Source organism: Barbatula barbatula (assembly GCF_947034865.1).
Source record: "Barbatula barbatula genome assembly, chromosome: 3".
NCBI lineage: Eukaryota > Metazoa > Chordata > Actinopteri > Cypriniformes > Nemacheilidae > Barbatula > Barbatula barbatula.
The window spans coordinates 23,631,647-23,651,804 of NC_136764.1; the positions used below are offsets into that span (position 1 = coordinate 23,631,647).

General features: G+C 41.3%; 2 protein-coding genes across 2 annotated transcripts; both read right to left on the reverse strand.

Annotated features, from left to right (window-relative positions):
* Position 1: 1 nt before the first annotated feature.
* On the reverse strand, positions 2–6,445 carry tmub1 (transmembrane and ubiquitin-like domain containing 1). Its single transcript, XM_079452120.1, has 3 exons — positions 6,348–6,445; positions 5,089–5,657; positions 2–1,203 (listed from the first exon to the last, which is right to left on the reverse strand). Exons 2-3 carry the CDS (start codon positions 5,610–5,612, stop codon positions 852–854), a joined length of 876 nt encoding a protein of 291 aa, XP_079308246.1. The 5' UTR covers positions 5,613–5,657; positions 6,348–6,445; the 3' UTR covers positions 2–851.
* An 858-nt stretch (positions 6,446–7,303) lies between these two features.
* On the reverse strand, positions 7,304–17,546 carry fastk (Fas-activated serine/threonine kinase). The gene is made up of 10 exons (XM_079452121.1): positions 16,938–17,546; positions 14,595–15,396; positions 13,661–14,134; positions 13,409–13,557; positions 13,091–13,307; positions 11,560–11,719; positions 10,787–10,878; positions 10,017–10,686; positions 9,655–9,769; positions 7,304–8,872 (listed from the first exon to the last, which is right to left on the reverse strand). Exons 2-10 carry the CDS (start codon positions 15,352–15,354, stop codon positions 8,786–8,788), a joined length of 2,724 nt encoding a protein of 907 aa, XP_079308247.1. The 5' UTR covers positions 15,355–15,396; positions 16,938–17,546; the 3' UTR covers positions 7,304–8,785.
* Positions 17,547–20,158: the final 2,612 nt, after the last annotated feature.

Genomic DNA, 20,158 nt, shown 5'->3' on the forward strand with positions numbered 1-20,158 from the left:
CGTCAAACTACATCTGGAGATGCCCTTTTCAATTTTTTTACCACGAAATAAGACATTTTGTGTATTTATTTAATGGAATAAAACGCCCACTGCAGCTGCTTTCCTTGACAAAATTGGTTGAAGTCTCAAATATAAGGGCAACACGAAGCTGAAACGATACTGGACTAACCATTTATTTACTCGTATATACATTTGGCAAAACACATATGTACATCATTTATGTGGCGTTTTTTACATTTTGTTTTACAAAAACGTATAGTCCAATTATTGAAAACACATGATCAGTAACAACAGAGACCAGTAAATAAAAGAATGATTTAATAGATTATTTCTCTGTTTCAAAAGCCATATTGTACACAAATTATTGTAAATGTCCAAACATATAAGAGCAGTTGTGCCTGCCTTGCTTTACTACAGTTGAAGTCCGACAGACACTCAGAGGAGCCCCTGCTTGAAACTTGGACAGCCACAACACTATTTCACACACCCTCTTATAGGCAAGCCCCAGTTTCACACTGGCAGCATGCACATGAAAACAAATAAGCAAACAAGGACAGGCATATTAAGCAAATCTATTTAAAAATAAAAAATATAGCACATTTCTATCTGTGACAAGCTTGGTGCAGCTGAAAATGGCAAAGTGATGAACAAAACAATAAGACAAAACCTCAATCAAACAAACACAAATCTCAGAGATGCATCTCTGAAATCACAGCCTTCAGCAAACCTGCAGAGTTCAGAAATCCCAGAAGATTTGCCACTGGCACTGGTGAGCAAGTGCAAAGAATGTGTGTCTGTGTGTGTGCAAACATGTACAGTATGTGCTGAAAGTGAGTGAACAGAATCGGCCATCAACGGCGGTACACCCCAAATGCAACAAAACTAAAAAAGATGGTAATGCCCACGAGTGAGGCCGTGGCAGGTGCGGTGAAGAACTGCCGGTACTGAATTTGAAAATACCAAAGCACAGAGAGCATAAAAACAAACAGAGGCACCATGAGGCTGCCAACGTTAAGTGCCACATGCACCTGATCGGCAGCACGTGCCCCTGCGGGCATCGCTCGTGTGGCATGCTGCGAGATGTGGCAGTGCAGAACACTGTTGTCAGCCAGGTTAAGAGCCGCCAGCGTCAGCGCATCGTCCTGAAGGAGCTGGCCCTGGTAAATCAGACGTACCTGGTGCTCCTGTCCAGCAAAATAAGTCCTGAAATGCAATCAGACGCATGTTTGGAATATAAACATACACACAGATTGATCTGCCACCATCTGTTAACCCTGTTAACTCACATAGCCTCTACATGGGCTCTGTTTAGGTCTCACCATAACAAAATGCAAGACATACATATAAAATGGCTGTATGGGTAAATTTGCTTTTACCTCCCTGGGCAAACATAACATTTGTGGGAAATCAAGAATTGTTTCCTTGCCCTGAAAGGACTTTCTTGCAAACAGTCCTTCAAAATACAAAAGCGTCAGAAACATCTGAGATATTTTTAAAAATGAAAAGCTTACGACAAATCATTGAATAGTTTGTGCAATATTTTGACTCAAACAAACGAAAAGCCGTCTTCCCATTGCATTTTTTTCAAAGATTGAAACTTTTCCGTGACCTTTTTCTGTACGCAAAGCTGCATTCATTGACACCCACATAAACACATCATATTTCCAGCAGATGTCAGAGAACCCTTTTTCCATTATTTTCTCTGATTCTCTAGAATGGTTTACTAGGGATGGGGATTTTGTTGTTTTTTTGTAATCCCTTTCATGAGCGATAAATCAACTACAATGATTGCAGACACCGAAGTGTGTATTGTAAATAATGACAAGAAATTTAAATATATTTTAATTATATATATTTTATTTTTTATGATAAATATCCTAACACAATTCAAATTCAAACATTTCACCCGCTCTAGTTTGAGTCTAATAATAAATAGCAATGCATAATAAAGTGCAGCAGGGCATTAAATTATAAAAAATTAGGGGCCATATTTGATGCTTTGGGTGGATTTGTCCACCTAGAGTACTGCAGGGATGACGTATTTCTGTAGGAGAACCTGCGGGGCCTCATTTATCAACAGTGCGTACGAACAAATGTGTGGGTAGTGAGTGTGTAAGAACTTTTTCACGCAAAGTGTGGGATCTACCAACTTGTACTTATACGTAGAATTGTGTGTAAATATGAGCAGACCTCGGAGCATGCTTAAACAGAACATTTAGTGGTAGAACAGTGATACTACAAAAGAAAGTGCCACCGTGTCCTTTATTTGAAAATAGTCAATTAGTAAATTCATAGTTCAAGCTACACATTTGTATAATCGGTTTATGAAGCTACAAACGACATATGGGAAATAATTTGAAACTTAGTTATAGTGTCATGGCTGATCTCCCTTTGCCGGATGATTTGGCACCGTCTTTTATTGAATGCACAATGTAAAGACACGCTAAATATATGAAAAAATTAAGAAAAGAAAAAAAAACACTACAAACAAACTGAAAAACAACAAATAGAGGTTTGTTTATTAATCATTATTACTAAAAAATATAAAAACATTTTAACATCTTATTGTTTTTCTATTACTATATCGCTTAAGAAAATCATAATAACATTGAAATTACACCAAAAAAGAACTGCAAATTCCGTTTCTTTTCTGAACACTTTCATTTATGCAAAACATAATCCTATAAATAATTAAGAAATTAACAATTAAAACCAAATTGAGCAAAACATGCATTGCGCAAAGAATGCGTTTTCAAAGACCGCTGTGATCTGTTTAGTGAGAGCTAAAGAGATTTATAAAGTCACCAAATATGGTTCACTGGGGGATTTCCAAATGCAAATCACCATGAACGGTGCTTAAAGCGCCAAGAAAAACTATTTTATTTAACACTACATTTATTTAGATTGTTTTCTATGATGTGCAACACAACCATGTTAGCAACTGTAAGTTATAACAGTGGATAAAACGAGTTAATTTTGAGCCATTTTGCCCAATTATTTCCTTCCGGGTTTAAAATTCTCATCTGGCCAACGTCAAAGGATGTGATGGCGATGTACGATAGTACATTGATGACGAATCGGTGTCTCATAATTATTCATGAGACTATGTTGCCTTGACCAATGAGAAGACTTTTCTCCTAATTATTCAGGACAGCTTCCAAATGCAAAAACCATATGTAGAATCAGCTCATGTTTTATTTATAAAGAAATTATTTAAGGAAAAGCCCACACTTGTGAATAAAACAGCTTTTGAAGCAACTGTCCAATTACTTTTGGTCCCTTGAAAAAGGGGGGAGCTTCATATTAAAGAGCTGTAATTCCTAAATCCTTCAACGAATCTGGATGTGAATACACTCTAAATAAAGCTGAGTGTGTGAACTTTAAGACAATACCCATTATAAAACGAACTCAAATACAATTTGATACACAGCTAAAATAACAAAGAATGTGCTTTTCTGTGCAAATATGTATGGACCTAAATATTTGTGGGGGAAAGGCTTCTCCACTGAAAGTGATAAATACATGACAGTTGTTGAAATTGTGGCGCACAGAAACAGGCGCGGATGGCCATTTGAATTTCTTGGTGGGCCGTAGCTCATGTGGACCAGTACAGCTCAATGTGTCACATTTGGAACTCAAACCTGACCAGGCAAACAAACGGTAGGTAACACTGACAAATGCTAGTTACCTATTTAGAGCGCCAGTCTCACATGCCGAACTGATCACTGCTGTGAAGTCCGCTTGTCATGAATGCATGTAAGGCCAGAACAGTAGCAACCTGTTTTTAATCGGAAATGTTTTTAGACAAAAAGTGGACTTTTAGACTCGCTCATGAAGGCAGTCTGTGTCAGGGATGCGGTACCCTGACCTGAGGACTTTTCCATCAAATGGGGTAGTAACCGTCATATGGTGGTTTCTGTAATAGCTTTAAAGTATGATTCGTGTAATGTCCATAGACTGTATAAAACAGGTAATGACTAATATATTTTAAGATATGGAATCTTGCCCCGCCCACTTCTCAGTGTTCACGCCCATTTTAGTTGCATTTTCAAAACGACAGTGAGGTAGATTGTAGCTGAAAAGGAGGGGGGGTTCATGACCCTTCAAGAACATGTGGGATTTATCAACAATGATTACTTACTGGTGTGCGTAAGAACTGTGTACGCACGTTTGATAAATACAGATTTTTTGCACTTAGACACATTCTGAAGTTAATTTGTAGGACAAATTATAGAACCTTTTCTACGCACTGTTGATAAATGTGGCCCCTGGAAGTTAGTGGCGCAATAAATGAGGCTATAAACAGACTACACCACAGTTGCTTGATATCAATGTCATAACCACCAAGTCTCAAACAACTCTTTCAAACTTTATTAAAAACATGTTTCCTGGTAAGTAACTGCTTTGTGAATAAATCTTGTTAGCAACCATCATTTAAAGAAAAGCCCTTTAAAAAGATCACGAGTGGTAATACGAGTTATGTCTGAATTGGAACCCAATAAAATAGGTTTTTGTTAAACACAGACCTCATTTCGGGGCGATAATCAAAAGCTTATTTTCTATTTTTGTTAGGGTCTTGCATATAAAAATACATAATTCCTGCACTCTATAGTGGTCATCATGGCCCTGTGGCAAACTACCCAATGAACTGCAAAATAGCAAGAAGTTCCTGTACTAGTGTATATGGATGTTTTCATAATCGATCTTTGTTGTTACCTCAGAGTATCATTGTACTCGGTTTCACCTTTGTGATTGAAAAAATAGTGGCACGCATTGCATCAGAGGAAGAATTGAAGTAGGAACAAAAGGTCTCTGGATGGCAACAGTGTGTGGGCTGCTGTTACAGACATTTTCTTTGCACTAGCTTTTTTTATTGATTGACAAAAATGTGTATGTTGCCTAGTGACATTTAATTCACCAAGGATGAATATACCCATATACATATATCATATAAAATGTCTTTTTAAGACAGAAGCTGTTTTCCTTGACCAATTCTCGGACATAATTTTCTTTTTATTTACCAACATTTAACCATTTAAAAGAAACATTTGTCATGAAAATGTTAACACTTAGTTTTAAACAGCTTACCGTTTAATGTAACCGATTGTGTCTTGAGGATTCACTTCCGCCGTCCTCTCCGTGTCATTCAAGAACTTCAGCCTGAGCACCATGTTTCTTTGGGTGTCGTTCGTTGCCTCTTCGGCCGAAGGCTGCGCGGCACTTGAGGTGCCGGCTGGAGTCAAAAAAGAGGGTCCCGCTGCCTCTCGATGTCTCAACCCATCCCTCCCAATCTGCGCTTCCTCCAGAAGCTCTCCCTCGCCTCCTCCTGCCGTACTGCCATCTGGGCTCTGCCCCTGCGCTCCCGCTTCAGTTCCAGGCTCACTTTTATCGTTTTCCCTGACATGGCCGGGCGACGTGTCCGTGTTCCCCGGGGGGAGTGGCTCCTGGCTGTCGGTCTCTGTGGAGGGGGCGGTCCCCGGGCTAGTTGAGAGCAGGTGCTCAGGGGGTTCGACAGTGTGAGTGGAGGCCCAGGCCAGAACCAGGATGAGCACCAGGAACACCACTCCAAAGAGCAGGGTGACCTCATCACCCACCCCCTCTATTAGAGCCATCCTGGTCTGCTGTGTCCTGGACTAAGGCAACTTCAAACTAGGCACCTATAGCACATGTTCACAATTACTGGTTTTATCGTAGAGAAGATCATATGTCGCGTAAAACACAAATACCGTGAATGTAAACACACATTAACTGCGTAAGCAAAACGAGTTTCGGTGTAATCCTCTACACGGTTACGTGCATAAGCTGCAACCTTTGAACGCGAACGCGCGCCCGTGCACGCACACACAGTGAGGTGGTCTCACAGACACTTTCCCCAGTTCAAGTGTCAGCATGTTTCGAGCCATATGACAACTACTTTAAAGGAGAAGCCCAAAATACACTTCCTCTGCAACGACTTTACACAGTTTTAATGGGACACACCAACAACAGGTGAATTTAATCGCGAAAATCATAAAACATGATGTAAAGATCCAAGCAACAGCAGGAAGCGAAAAAACAAGTTACAGCCACGTACACAGTATGTATAGAAAAGTTATAATCGACAAAAGTACATTCACTTAAATAGCTAAACAACCCTTAACTTTAGCACGTTGTGTAATAAGTGTGTGTTGACGAACATCAAGTGTTGTTTGCAGATTATTATGTGTGTGTGTGGTTGTAAAGCGCATTGCTCACTGCTACATCTCGAGCGCAGCTAACACGAGCTAAGCATCTTTCTATCTCAACACGTCTACGAGGTAAACACGTTAAGACTCTATAAGAGCTGTGAGGGGTCAAAATCGACTTACCGTTGACATATCACATCGTATGATGGTCCATGATTTGCACCGTTTTACGTCTGCGCTTCCTGATCTCTGGCAGAACCGAGCGACGCAAAAAAGGCCACTTCCGGTTAAATATGAGACGTGAAAATAAAAGTCCATTGTCCTAAATTCGCGGACACATAATAACCTATCTATGGAGCACGTTTTGAAGTGAACTAGTCATACTAATGACTGGATTTAAATACGTTCTCCCTGAAATAGTAATTACGCTTCGAGTATATGCATTACATAGGCTATATGCTTTCAACCAGTCTTTATGAAACCACATACAACTATAATAAATAAAGAATAGGTTAGAAATGTGTTCATTTTGTTTGTAGAGCTTTCTCTTTGCTGTGTCAAAATATTGTATTATTAAGGCTTATGGAGACGGAAGTTATTGATAAGGCATTTTATTAATTGCATGCATTTTTGTTTTAAGAAATCTTTTAATAACTCGATGTTTAATTTGGTAAAATTAATAAAGAGTTTCACTTCTATTGTCTGCATGGTCATGGTTGAAAAGACTAAGTAACGTTTAATAATAATAAATAATACATTTCATCCACAATGAAATTACTGAGTAATTTAAATATATTGCCCAATACATTACTCATGACTTCTTTAAAGTACAGCTCTGGAGTGTCTCAATGGTGCCTCTATATTATTTTGCTACTAGACCTCATCTTAATGGTCTTTTGTGTCTGTCCTTCACATACAGATGTCTAGTTTTGCCGGACGCAAAAAAGTCAGAGCTGCCACTAGCACCTGTTCAGACTCTGTTAGACAGAAGACCGAATGAAGGTCTCCTATTGTGAGTGACCAGACAGCATTACTAATACTCTTCTAATCAGAGCTCAATGAGTTCTCACAGCCTCAATAAAGTTGCTCTTCTAAAGTGATGAGGAAAAACTGAAGACAAACAAGTTATATTTGCTTTTGAATTTTTAATAATCTTTTTTATATAGATATTTTAATATGTATATATAAACAGACACAGACATTCACTCACACAATCCACTTACACTCACTTCCCATAATAAATGATGTTCCCCTCTAAAGAAAGAGCAAAGCAAATGCACACAGAGAAAGTGGCATATGAATGACTCACACAAAATAAGTATTTCATATGAATAAAATCTCGTATTACTAGATCTTTTTGCTTTTCATACTTGGATTAAAGCAAGGCCTGAAGAAATTGAATAAACCATCACTGTTTTAGTTGAAAACAACTATGCATGTTTTGTAAACTTTAATATCTGGATAGACGGTTGGTTGCCTTTCATAGTCACTAAAACAAAAATAACACATTATTGTCAGCCCAGACAAACCCAATGGATTAAGGCCTTTCGACGAATGAAATTACCATTGTTTTAAAACTGAAGTTAAATCCGACTTGTTTTATAACACAACAATTGAATTGACGATTACAATGACAGCAACTCCGTAATCTAAAGGCACAGTCTAAAAATTCAACATTCTCCATCACAGGAGAGATGAAATGATTTAATAATTATCCTTCAGTCAACTGGGTGCATTGCTTTTCTCTCATGACACCAACTTTCTGAGAAAATAAAATGCATTACTATAACCCTTCCCTCCATATAAGAATTTCTGTACATTCCTTTTTCCATTCTGTAACTTTAGATAGTTCACATCCAATAGAATCATAAGACTTAACGGTCCCAACTATTTTTAATATACATCCATAGTTCTTTCAGGTCTTAAATCTTTATGGCTGCATCTGAAATAAAGGAATACAAACAGCTCATCACCAGACCACCCCACACTTGCAAGTGCACTTGCACAAAATATATTATATTCCATACTTCCCCCAAAAGACACTCCCAAACCTGCAGATGAACACTCCAAAAAAAAGTGTGGACCTAGAGATGTGCGAATACAAAAGAAACCGCTGGGGAACATATAATAATGAACAACAAACCGCTCTCATCCCTTAGTGATCATACCAATGACCAAATCTACCAAAACACTCGCTCTGGACAAAACAAAGCATTTCAGAAGTGCTACTGTATTTTTTTGATATAAGTATATTGAGAAGGCTAAATATTTCCCTCAAAGTGACAGAAATGGCGCTTCATAATTGGCTGCGGGAAGTATAGTATGCTTGATGATGAAAGTCATCCTGGCACATACTACATAATATGATATACCTTTGAAATTTGCCCAGCGATCTCACTCTATAGTTAAATAACTAATATAACACCCACCCAGATTCCTCGTGTCCACAGATGTTGTCCTGAAAACAAGGACTGTTCACATCCCGTGCGTAACAAACACGCATACAGACTCTAACATACACACACGTACACAAAAGTCTTTCTGAAAGCAACAAAACCTCTTGAAACTGTTGCACATGCTCTCTGAATGAACACAAACGCACTCTCTCTCCGTTGATGATGTCATAAAGGAACTTCCAGCAGCTTTTTGTGTAGGTACTGCTTTACTTCCTCTATCCCATTCAGCTTCTCCAGCTCCAGATAGGGCAGCTGCACAGAACAGCACAATAACATAAGAAACAGACAAAAAAAAATTTAACCTCTCTGACAAACATTACCATGTTACTACACAGATTTTAGTAGCAATATTATGTTATTTTTGTCTTTGAATCCCATGTAAAAACAAACAAATACAGCCGTTGAAAAATTAAAAGACAACTCTAAATGTTCATGTAATCATAGTTTATATGTGTATTTAGTCCATACCAGTCCAGTGTCTGTTGAATTTCAACAAAATCAAACCGCAGGAGTGACAAAGTCATCCAACAGCATTGTGAAAGACTGACAGCATGACAAGACGCATGAAAACTGTCATAAAATCAAGGTTGTCACATGAATTGTTTTTTTGAACTTTTCCTAAATACATGTACAAATATGTTTGTTGTTTTCTTTATAGTATTTAAGGCCTGAAAAAATACAGAGCATCTTTTCTGTTATTTTAAACAGTCGCTCCAGTTTAAATTTTCTGCAAATAAATGCAAATAGAAACAATATTGTTACTTGAATATTGTTGGTAGTTCAGAGAATGAAACCTGTAAATAGTGAAATAACTTGAAATGGTCTCTTATTTTTTTTCAGCGACTGTAAATATATTCATATCTTATACTATTACGGTACCACAACATATGTACTTTAATATGCTTGTCATCTTCTACATAAATCAAAAGTCAGAAATATAGATCTTTATAGAAAACCTTTTGGAGTACAAATGAGCGGTTTCCTTTGTATATCATGAAAGAGTGCCTATGAAACTTATGAATATTTGTGTTCACCTGCAGTATCACGTAGCCCAGTAACTGCAGGTGTCGGTCTCTCATTGCCCTGGATCCCACCAGCACATCAGAATTATGGCAATAATGCCATTTATCATTCACAGACATTATAACCCTGCACATGAGAAAGGGCAGAAAATATGTTCAAGACAAAAAGCAAACAACTAACCACTTTCATTCCTTAATATTCCTCAAACCTGTATGACTTTATTTCTTTTGCAGAACACAAAGGAAGATATTTTGAAGAACGCTGGCAACCAAACAAGATTTGTATGGCCACAAAACCAGAGACATTTCTTCAAATATCTTCTTTTCTGTTCTTCTTTTGTGCGACACAGTCATACACATATACACAGACTTACCTCTTCACTTGTTCTCCTGTAGTCCGCTCAGCTTCTGGGCTGTCTGCGTTGTGAAGCTGCAGTGGAGAACTGGCCACTATGTCGCTCTCACCATCCTTCGGGTACGCCACACCATCATAAAACGTTGTGATCTCACGGTCCATCCCTGGGTTTGATCCTGTCGTGATGGCAGCACCCCCCTCATCCTCCAGGATTTTTCCAATGGAGAACTGAAAGAGGGAGTCTTGCGGAGCGACCGTCCCTGGAACAGAAGGTCCTGCTTGGGTCAGGCAGTCTGATGGGCTACTAAGAGTAGAGCTGTCCTGGCTCTCTAGAGAGTGCTCCTTGGCCAGGTTAGAGTAATAATCAGAAGTTGTGTAATATGGGTTGTAGTCGAGCTCTACTGTTCCATTAGGGCCGACCTTTGGAGCGCCAGCTGTTGCCGCCGATGGCCGTATGTGAGCCGAGAGGAAGACGGGCTCCTCACCCGCTTGTTTGTCTCCACCTTCCTCGAATGACGGAGCGAAGGGAGAAAACTTCTGGAAGTCAGTAGTGAGAGAAGAGACAGAGGCAGAACCTTCAGGAGATTTGAGGTTCAGCACTACACACGGGGTTGAACCTGCAGTTAGCGATGCTGCCGGTGTTCTGATGGAAAGAACGCGACCCGTGCTATCAATCCACAGCAGGAAGTCTGGAGTAGATAAGAAAGTAAATGACTTTTAGATGCATGCATAGATCTTGACGATAGACATTTTTTTATGTGTGGCGGCACATTATAAAAAGAAAATAACCTGTGTAATATCCTGGTGCGAGAACCTCATCTTGTTTGTAGCCGTGCTCGCCGACAAGCTGCCGGAGCGCCTCTGCAACCAGACCTTTATAACTGAAATACAAACATAACGCTCTCAGCTCTTTTCCAATACATTTTATAAATACAAGTCATTTTTTACACTTTAAATACTTAAATGTGTGGAATATTTCATACAAATGTCACTTGAGCAAAAGAAAGAAAATACAAGATTTTAAGGTAATAAAACACCTCAAATTAATGGTGTGGAGTGTGATGTATGATTTATAATGTAGTGAAGTAAAATGTTCCATAGTAAAAACTAGAGATGCACCGGTACACAAGCTATATATTGGTAAACTTTTATTCAGAGTGATATCTGCCGATTCTGAAGATTTCTTAACTTTCTGAATGTTATTAATTAATATAATGACTATTGAACATATCGAACATCAAACTGGTGATGTTTCTTAACCTTTCCTATACACAGAGCACAAATTGATTGCATTTTCCTGTCCTCTTTTGATTGACAGGATACATCAGTCCTGCTCACTGTTTTTAAACTATCGCCCGATATTCAATAGTGCGAATATTTGCTTTTATCAACGAATAACAATTATTGGCCAATAAATCTGTTAATTTCTTGTAAAAACACTTGAAAAGACCTTGAAAAATTAGAAGAGAAGATTTAAAAAGTACTTTGTCTACAACAAGCTTACAAATGACCTGAATGCTGTATTTCTGACCGAGAGAGGATGGATGTATACAGTTTCTCACCTGTATTTGCGGTTCACCTCATCTGCAGTTAATGCATGGTCAAACATGAGCACTTTATGGGTGTCCTGAAGGCGAGGTCCAGTGTAGTCCCTGTACTCTAACTCTACAGCTGCATCCAGCAGTGAAAGATAGCGACGTACAATCAGGGCATAAGGGCTGTCTACACAGCAACACAAAACACAAATTGAATCAGAAATTTTAAAAACTTTTACCAATGATGTTTGTACTGTATTAAAAACAGTACAAAAACGGTACATAACATACTGTTATGCCCATGCTTCATTTACATTTATTCATTTGGCAGACGCTTTTATCCAAAGCGACTTACAAGTAGTTTTTATACAGTGGCACATTACTGCAGAGCAATCAGGGGTAAGGTGTCTTGCTCAAGAGCACTTCAGTCATGACCTGCTGGCACTGAGATTCCAACCGGCAACCTTCTGATCACAAGCCCAACGCTCTAACCATTAGGCCACAGCTGACCCCCTATGCGGTAAGCTACGCTTCAAAATGCGGTATACTATGGACAGTAAGAAACTTATATAATGCAGTGTTTTCCAAACTGTGAGGTGCACCCGGTGGCCTTTAGTGTCAGGGCAGGGTGCCATGGCTCAGGGTAAACCAAAATGTTCAAATCTAGACTTGTGAACTGTCAGACATAAACACACATGTCCACATAATCTAATGTGGACTTAAAATGTGTGTGTTTAAAAGGAATGTTAACATACTCTTATGTTACTTTCACCAGATTTATTTTTACAGATTTTTTGGTAGTGGAATAATTCACAAAAAAAAACTTTATGGCAAACTGGTAATAAATGTTGATCATTTTCTGCAATGAGAAAACTTACTGTGGGTAGTTGACATTTATCCAATGGTGGGACATAGCAATAACTTGGAAAATAAACTGTTATTATATTATTTGATGTAATACATTTTTATTTTCATTTTTTTGCTGAAGCACCAAAGAACACATTTATGGTTCATTTATCCGAATTCTTTTCATATTTTTTAATACAACTCTGAAGTTTGGGAAGCTCTGATACAATGTAATGCCGAGTTCAGATTGCCCGATTTTCAAAGTGGTTGCATCACTGTTCTTTTCACAATGCATGACTATCTGGGGTAGTATTCAGTTGCTGCAGAATTAACCTTGAACGATGGATCGTTGATAGGAGATTACACACTGCATGACGAGAAGTGATACGCGATATCATAGTTCTGGCACTACATGGGAGGGTTTGACTGCTCTGCATAAAATAAATAAATCAGCCAACAGAGGTCACTGTTGCTCTCGCTTTCTGATGATGTGCTTGCATGAGATCCTGCAAGACCATGGAAGTTTCACTGTTTACTTATGGGTAACAAGGACATTATACTGTAAATAAAGCTCAGTAAACATTGAAACTGTGAACTATGAACCATCTGGAGACATTTTAGGGCATAAATATTCAAAGAGATAAGCACTCACAAGCGTCCCACAAATGCACCTGTAATATAGTTTGTATTGAAAACAGGTATTAAGACTCACTAGTGACGTTGCTGATGAATGATGGAGAGAAGACGCGGTGCAGTACGAGTCCGGGAAAATGACCTAGCTGGAACAGGGACATGAGGATGTTAACGGTAGCCAGCGGAGAGCTCAAAGCTTTTAACTCCAGAACCATCTCCAGCTTGGAGAAAAACTGAGCCTCGTTGGCAGGCCGATAACTCATACGACTGAATGGGAAAACAAGCTTTTGGATCACCTGGAGAGAGAAACAGATGCTGAATACAATACACTGCACATGTGATATGTGTAAAATGCCCCCAAAAGTATAAAATGGTCTAATAGCACATCATGTCTAACCTTGCTATCCAGGTATTCACCCTTCTTGACTAAAAAGTCAGCGATGGTGTCCAGGAGGCGTGTCTCCCGGAGACGGTGGCGAGCGATGTATTTGGCTATGAGGGCCATGGTGTAAGGTGTTATACTATCAGCCTTTTTAGGCAACTCCTCTGAAAAAAATATATAGTTTAGCTCCAGGAGACTTGGAACAGAGACACATGGAATACCACCATTAATAATGACTAAAATTGAAGATTGTTTTCATCAACTTACCTGCAAGGCTGCTCACAAACTTCTCCTGTCTGTTCTGGTAGAAGAGGTGAGAGCTGAAGATAAGCTCAAGGCTCTTGTTGCTGGCCTCTCTGGCACATGCTGACAGCATCTCATCCAGCAGAGCCATCTCATGGTCCCTCACGCTGCTGACGCTGGCCAGCGTGTGCTTAACCAACCGCAGGATCTTCCGGTTCACCACCAGCTGCTCCGGAGAGGCTCCGTCAGCCACCCGCAGCGCTCTCCATTTGGTGCGGTAAAAGGAGAGCAGGAGGAAGAGAGTCTGGGGATGACGCTCCCGCTCAATGTTCTTTTCCAACCCAGCTAGACAAGACTCGATCAAAGGGTGCTGGCTGGACGGATGAAGCTTCATACTGCTGCTGAATACCATGGAAATGTCCTTTTGGTTAAACTGAGACAGGCGGCCTTGGGACTCTTCCTCCAGAACCTGCACGATCTGAGAGTCACTGGGCAGCCCTGAGCAACACAAAGGATTTAAGAAGAAAGAGAAGAAAGTTTGATGATTCAGAAAATTACAGTAACTATGTAGTTGATGTTGCATGGTAACAGCATTGTCCTGCCTTGCGACATGCTTAAAGGATGCTCAAAGTTCACAGAAAAGAAAGATATTCTCGTTTTAAAGACTACGATAAATGGCTCGTTGGGACTAAAACAAACTTTTTGTTGGGTTACTGTCATCATGAATCCCAAAATTCACATTAAGCCTGAAATAATTTTTGGATCAATCCTTTAAAATTATATTGAATAAGATTACATAGCAAAGTGGCAACCTCCTTTACTTCTGGGTTTAAATGACATTATAAAAATATTTTGTGGTACAAACTACACTGTGTATATTTTAATCACAATTATAATCTCAATTAAAAAATTATCTCAATATTATCCTCAGGTGCTGATCGAAACCTCAAGTACTCACCAAGGGCAGCTACAGCATAAAGGCAGTTTACAATGCTGAAGTTATCAAACTTGGAGCAGTCATTGACGATAGCATCACACAGTGTCTGAAAATCCTGATTGTCCAGAATCTGTCGTATGGCGTTCTCCCCTGAGCCTCCACCAGAAGATGCTGGCATAGCTCCTTTACCTGCTCCACTCCCAGCCACCTGACCGCCAGACTGCTGCAGAACCAGAAGCTGACCTATCTTCTGCAGAGCGATGGGGTAATGATTGTGCGAGATCTTCCCTGGATTCTGCGTGACCCAGCGAAGAACTTCATCCACGGTGCGTGAGCGATCGATCAGCCGCTTCATGGTGAAGAAGGTGTCGTAGCTCATCTTCTCGTGGATGAAGTTCCACGTCTTCTTCTTGCTGGGGTGCAAATGCGCATGGGGTTGATAATGGGGAGGAGGGAGGTGGGCGACCTGCGGGTGCGTGTGGTAATGTTGGTGGGTCTGGTAATGTGCCCGGTGGGCATCTAGACGGGCTTGATAAACAGGTGGGTAATTTGGAGGCTGATGGACATGAGGATGATGGGGAGGGATGGGATGAGGGTTCTCCAGCATGGGCGGCCCGCCTATCAGGCCGATGCGGCGGGCTGGTTTGCCTCCTCCACCACTGTACATGCGTGCGGTGTACATATTAGCGAGGGCAACTGGAATCAGTAGGCGTGAAGGATTGTGGAGCAAGGAGAATCTCCTGCAGGTTAAGACGCCGAAGCTAACTGGCAGCCCCAGCATGATATATGGGGTGGTCCGACTGTGAAGCTCAAGAGAACACTCCTACAAAAAGAAACATTTTCTTTGTTAATAACACCAAATTGCTGACTGTTTTTCAATTTATTGTCTACCGTATATATCAACTGTGGCTTTAGGTGTTTAACTGTTGAGATGCAACACTTAAGCCCTTAAAGAAACTCATCTCCACACTAATGAATCAGGCAAGAGGTGCTCTAGAAATAGACGGTAACTTGAGAATTGTCAGGCTGATGTGCCCTTTCCATCACGAGCTGTGATGAAGGTTTTCCTAACCTCACATCTGAATCAGACCTCATTTCTGAATTAAAGGGATACTTCAGGCTTGAATAAAAATTTGCCCATGTTTTACTCAAGCCATCCTAGGTGGATGTGACTTTCTTCTTGGCAGTCGGAGTTATAATACCACAAATACTTTTACTGAATAAGGGGGAGCACCAAAAAGTGCATCATTTGACTAAAGAACTGCTCGACACGGCTCCGTGGTCTTAACAAAGGTCTTCTGAAACCAATCTATGCGTTTGTTTAAGATAAATATCCATATTTACAACGCTTTTAATGATAATGTCTAACATCTGCTGCAGCCGAACGAGTGGCTTGTTTTTCCAGCAGATGACGTTCCTTTGACAAACACAGCATTTTTCATTTTCAGCCAATAGAAACAACGCCTCATCTGGGAGGGTGCTTTCGTCAGGAACATTTAGCAGCCTTTAGACCTAAGACCATGGAGCCGTGTCAAGCCGTTCTTAGATCGATGGATGCACTTTTTGGAGCTTCGAAAAATTGCCCCCCATTCACTCCCATTCTACCACCTGGAAGTAAAAGTATACGTGGTATTATAACTCTGACTGCATTATTCTTCAAGACGAAAGTCACATTCACTTATATCTGCCTTGAGGGCGAATAAAACATGGGAACATTTTTACTCAAGCCTAAGCACTTCTCATTACACATCAACATATAGTCCGATTCTTCAGACTTTTTATAACACAGGGACTCGTACAAGTGCATCTGCTGCCGGTAGCGAGTCAATGGCTGGACTCATCACTATGGAAACACCGTAACACTTTCATTATCTAATCACCATTTCCAAAGCAAAATGTAAAAATGACAAGTCTGTGATTTCATATCATTTATTCACCCTCATGATGTTGCGTCCCCTGAATAACCCGAAACCATTTATTTAAAGCACCATGTCAAGGCTGTTATTTTCCATAGATTGAAAGTCAAAGATACAATACTGTATGACTTCTGAAATAAGAGAATAAAGAGCACAAGTTTGATCAGTTCTTTCAGTGTATAGAAGAGAGAAGCTCTGAAATGTTGGCATACAATACTACGCGTTATGATGTTGCATGAAAGCAAACAGTCAGACAGGTTTGGAGCAATGATGACGGATTGAACAATATGGTATGAGCCTTCCCTTTAAATGTAAGACTTGAACAATGACAACTAGGACCTTAACTTTGAGGAGCAGATGTAACAGACACTCCAAACACAGCAAATGCATAGTAAACATTGCATACCACTGCCGTATTCATCTTATATAGAATATTATGCAGGCTTACATGTTTATCTCAGAAGATGACGCATGGATGCATGTGCAGGGTCAGGAGGATGAATTCAGTGGCATTGGATCTATTATATATCGATTCGGAAAGTTGTGCTGAACAGGGGTGTTGAATTAAAAAGTCGTCTTTATTAAGGCTTTTACGAAGTGTGACATGTCACGAAAGAATTAAGAGAGCATCCAGTGAGGCCCCGGAAGAAGAGCTTTAGCTAACAAGCTACAGCACCGATGACTTTACAGTAAGTTTCGTGTCTGCTGAAGCCGCCTCTCTGTCACAAAACTGTCAACGTAATACAATCCAGCTAATATCTTCCGTGAAAAATGTGCGATCCGTACAGAAGCCAGCACGACATGGTTTGATCGACACGTAACACGTTACGTCTCTTTCCCCAGCTTGCTAAAGTCAGACAGCGCTTAGCAACGTTTCTCAAGCTGGCTGATCGGAACTATATCAGTCTACGGTCGGGATACAGATTCATTCATGACACTCGTCTTCTGTCAAACGTCTGTCATGGCCTGTAACCTCTGTCCGCACTACACTCCCCTCACATTCCGCCAGTGGTCGTCCGCCGCCCCGGTGTCCACCATGTTCCCGGAAGTCAACAGAAGCAGACCGGAAACACGTGTTGAATTCTTGGCAGTTAAAGGCGCAGTTTTTGATTTACAGCGGCCACTAGCGCTGTATTATAGATTTGCAACCAACGTCTCACGACGGTGGCCAACACAGTACAAAAATATGTCGTCGGCTGCGACACAGCCTGTGTTTTCATGTTGACGCAGGGAAGAGATCATGCGGGTATTAGAAAGACTGTAGAAAGAGCGATGTTTTATTTTTTACATCAGATAAAAGGTCTGTGGATTTTAAGTATGAAAAGAAGGATAAAAGTCAGGCGGCGCTAGGACCTGCGTTAATAATTTAAAGACTTTCCAGTGGAGAGACGTCTAAAAATGCTTTGATTCGGATCAGAATGTGAGTAACATTGGTTCCCTTTCGAGAAAGAGGTCTCTCGACATTGCGTGAAACGCTAGGGGACTCCCCTTCTCTAAACCTTACTGAAACCTTATTGAATAACTCCAGTAGAAATGAAAATGTAACCGGCCAATGTGGTCAAGACTCGGGCGTGGTAGCCATCCCCTATATATTACACCATCTGGACCACATTACCTCAGAATCTTTCTTCTTCACTTACCTTCGCAAAAACTAGGATCCTTCTACTTGTGTGTTTCAGCATGCCCGTGTGTGTTATGTTCCGGGCCCATCAACCAACTGGACACGCATGCTCACTGCCTACTCTGCCAGGGTCTGGCCAATGCGGAGATCTGAGATTTTGTTAGACAGCATCCCACCGCCGCCAGCTGGCCGCTGTCGGAACTGCCGCCCCTCCCCCGGGGAAATGGAGTGCTTCTTCGCTGATTAGTGTCCTGTTTGGCGCGTCAGGTCTGAGTCCGAGAGGGAGCGAGCAGAGTGGGATGCCCCCATGCGCTTCACGTAGAGCTCTTCTGTCTCACCTAGGCTTTACGAGACCTCGGCTTCGAGAGACTCCCCCGAGGAGTCGGCTGGCCACCTGGATTCTGCAGCAGCCATGTTGCCCTAAAGAAACGCGTGCCCTTTTCTTGATGTTCATGAGGAGGTCGTAACGTGCTTCAGGATCGGCCATATACGCCTTGGTGGGTGGGGCGGAAGCCCACAGCTATGCACGCATTCCTCCCGTCGAGCAGGCGATCTGCACCTGTGCCGTCCTCGTCGAGCTAGCCGTGCTGGTTTCTGCCCTTAGCGCTGTGGCTGAGCGGCTTCAACCGTTTCCCACATACAGGCTTACCCCTTGTTAATGGCGTCTGCCTTGTTCAAGCGGTCGCGTTGTGTTACTACTAGACAGTTGTCTCTGTCTTCTTTGTGTGCCCTTATCATGTGCGCCATTATAGCACTGGTCGAGTGCCGTTTGCTTGATTTTGAGCTCCCTGTGATGTCGATTGGCCCATTAGTGTAATGTGCTAAGCAGCCCCAAGTGTAGCGTCTTGCTGTGGGAAGCATAAAGCATGTTTGTTTACAAGGGTGTAAAAATATGATCACGCTCTTCAGACTCAGTCTCGGTTCGAGCTCATCTGTGAAGGTTCACAAGGGCTACTGAGGTCTGCTCGCGACGGAGGAGATTGCAAGGCCACCTGTATGGGATGTGCTAATAGTACTCTAGCCGAGCGCCAGCTAGCCATTTTCCGGTTATACAAAATGGTTCCCTCTATTGGAGCCGTTCCTATCGAGTCGACAGATTCGATTGAACACCCCAACTCTGAGTTGTACACTGGCATATGTGGATAGTGTGTGGGAACAAGGACTGGTCGCATTTTATAGTGCGGGGCCTCAACCAGGGGTGCACAGAAGAGGTGGAGTCCACCAAGGGGAGGTCACAGGTTCGCCGACACAATGGAGCATTATCCCCCTCTAGGAGATGTTTTCATGCTCTTAATTTGTGCTCTTGAGTTCGTGTATGGTACTTTATGAATGGCTACGACCCGGTGCACTGTCCCGTGTCGGACATTTAACGTTAGACCTTATGACTGCGGTGGCGAGAGGGCTGAAGCATACCGTTTCCAATATGGATGCTGTCGTGACTATCGCTGCTATTTTTATGTTCAGTAAGAACATAGTGATCTGGGATTCAGATCTGTGAGGGTATCAGAACGGCAGAGACCCTTCGCCCTCTGTTCTCTTCTCCGGCCTAAGATTTAGCTTTGAGAGTACTGGCTCTTCCTATGGTCGATCATATGCACGCGATCTGTTGACGAGGCTTTCGTGTAAAAACCCTGCCTGTTTTTGTGAATTTTTTTATTTACAGCGCTCTCCGTGCAGGAGGTTGAATGTATTAGTATGTCACACATGATTATGTTCCCATCACTTTAAATGCCATTTTGTGCACAAATGGTCTTTACTGCTTGGGGATGCAAACATACCAGGTTGCGCCCGGTGTTACTTATTCTATATCGCTGGCTGCACACCAGTACTTAATATACAGGGTTTGTTTGTCTGATTTTATACTTGGTATTCTTCTTTGTGTATTGCTACCCTGCTCAGTGTAGTGGCATAGTATTCCTGCAAACTATGGTGGTATGGTATCCCCAGAGTTCTGAGTGTTTTGATTGGATCCCGTAGCAGAATGTGGCATCCAATTGTGTTAGAGCCTGAGTAAGGTGTGCCTTGTCAGTGGGAGTTGTGCTGTGTGC

Coding starts and splice junctions, on each gene's coding strand:
- tmub1 (XM_079452120.1), bottom strand. CDS start 5,612: ATGGCTCTAATAGAGGGGGTGGGTGATGAGGTCACCCTGCTCTTTGGA. Junction 1,204..5,088: donor ACAATCGGTTACATTAAACG/GTAAGCTGTTTA, acceptor ATTGCATTTCAG/GACTTATTTTGCTGGACAGG.
- fastk (XM_079452121.1), bottom strand. CDS start 15,354: ATGCTGGGGCTGCCAGTTAGCTTCGGCGTCTTAACCTGCAGGAGATTC. Junction 14,135..14,594: donor TTATGCTGTAGCTGCCCTTG/GTGAGTACTTGA, acceptor TGTGTTGCTCAG/GGCTGCCCAGTGACTCTCAG. Junction 11,720..13,090: donor ATTCATCAGCAACGTCACTA/GTGAGTCTTAAT, acceptor GTTGCTGTGTAG/ACAGCCCTTATGCCCTGATT.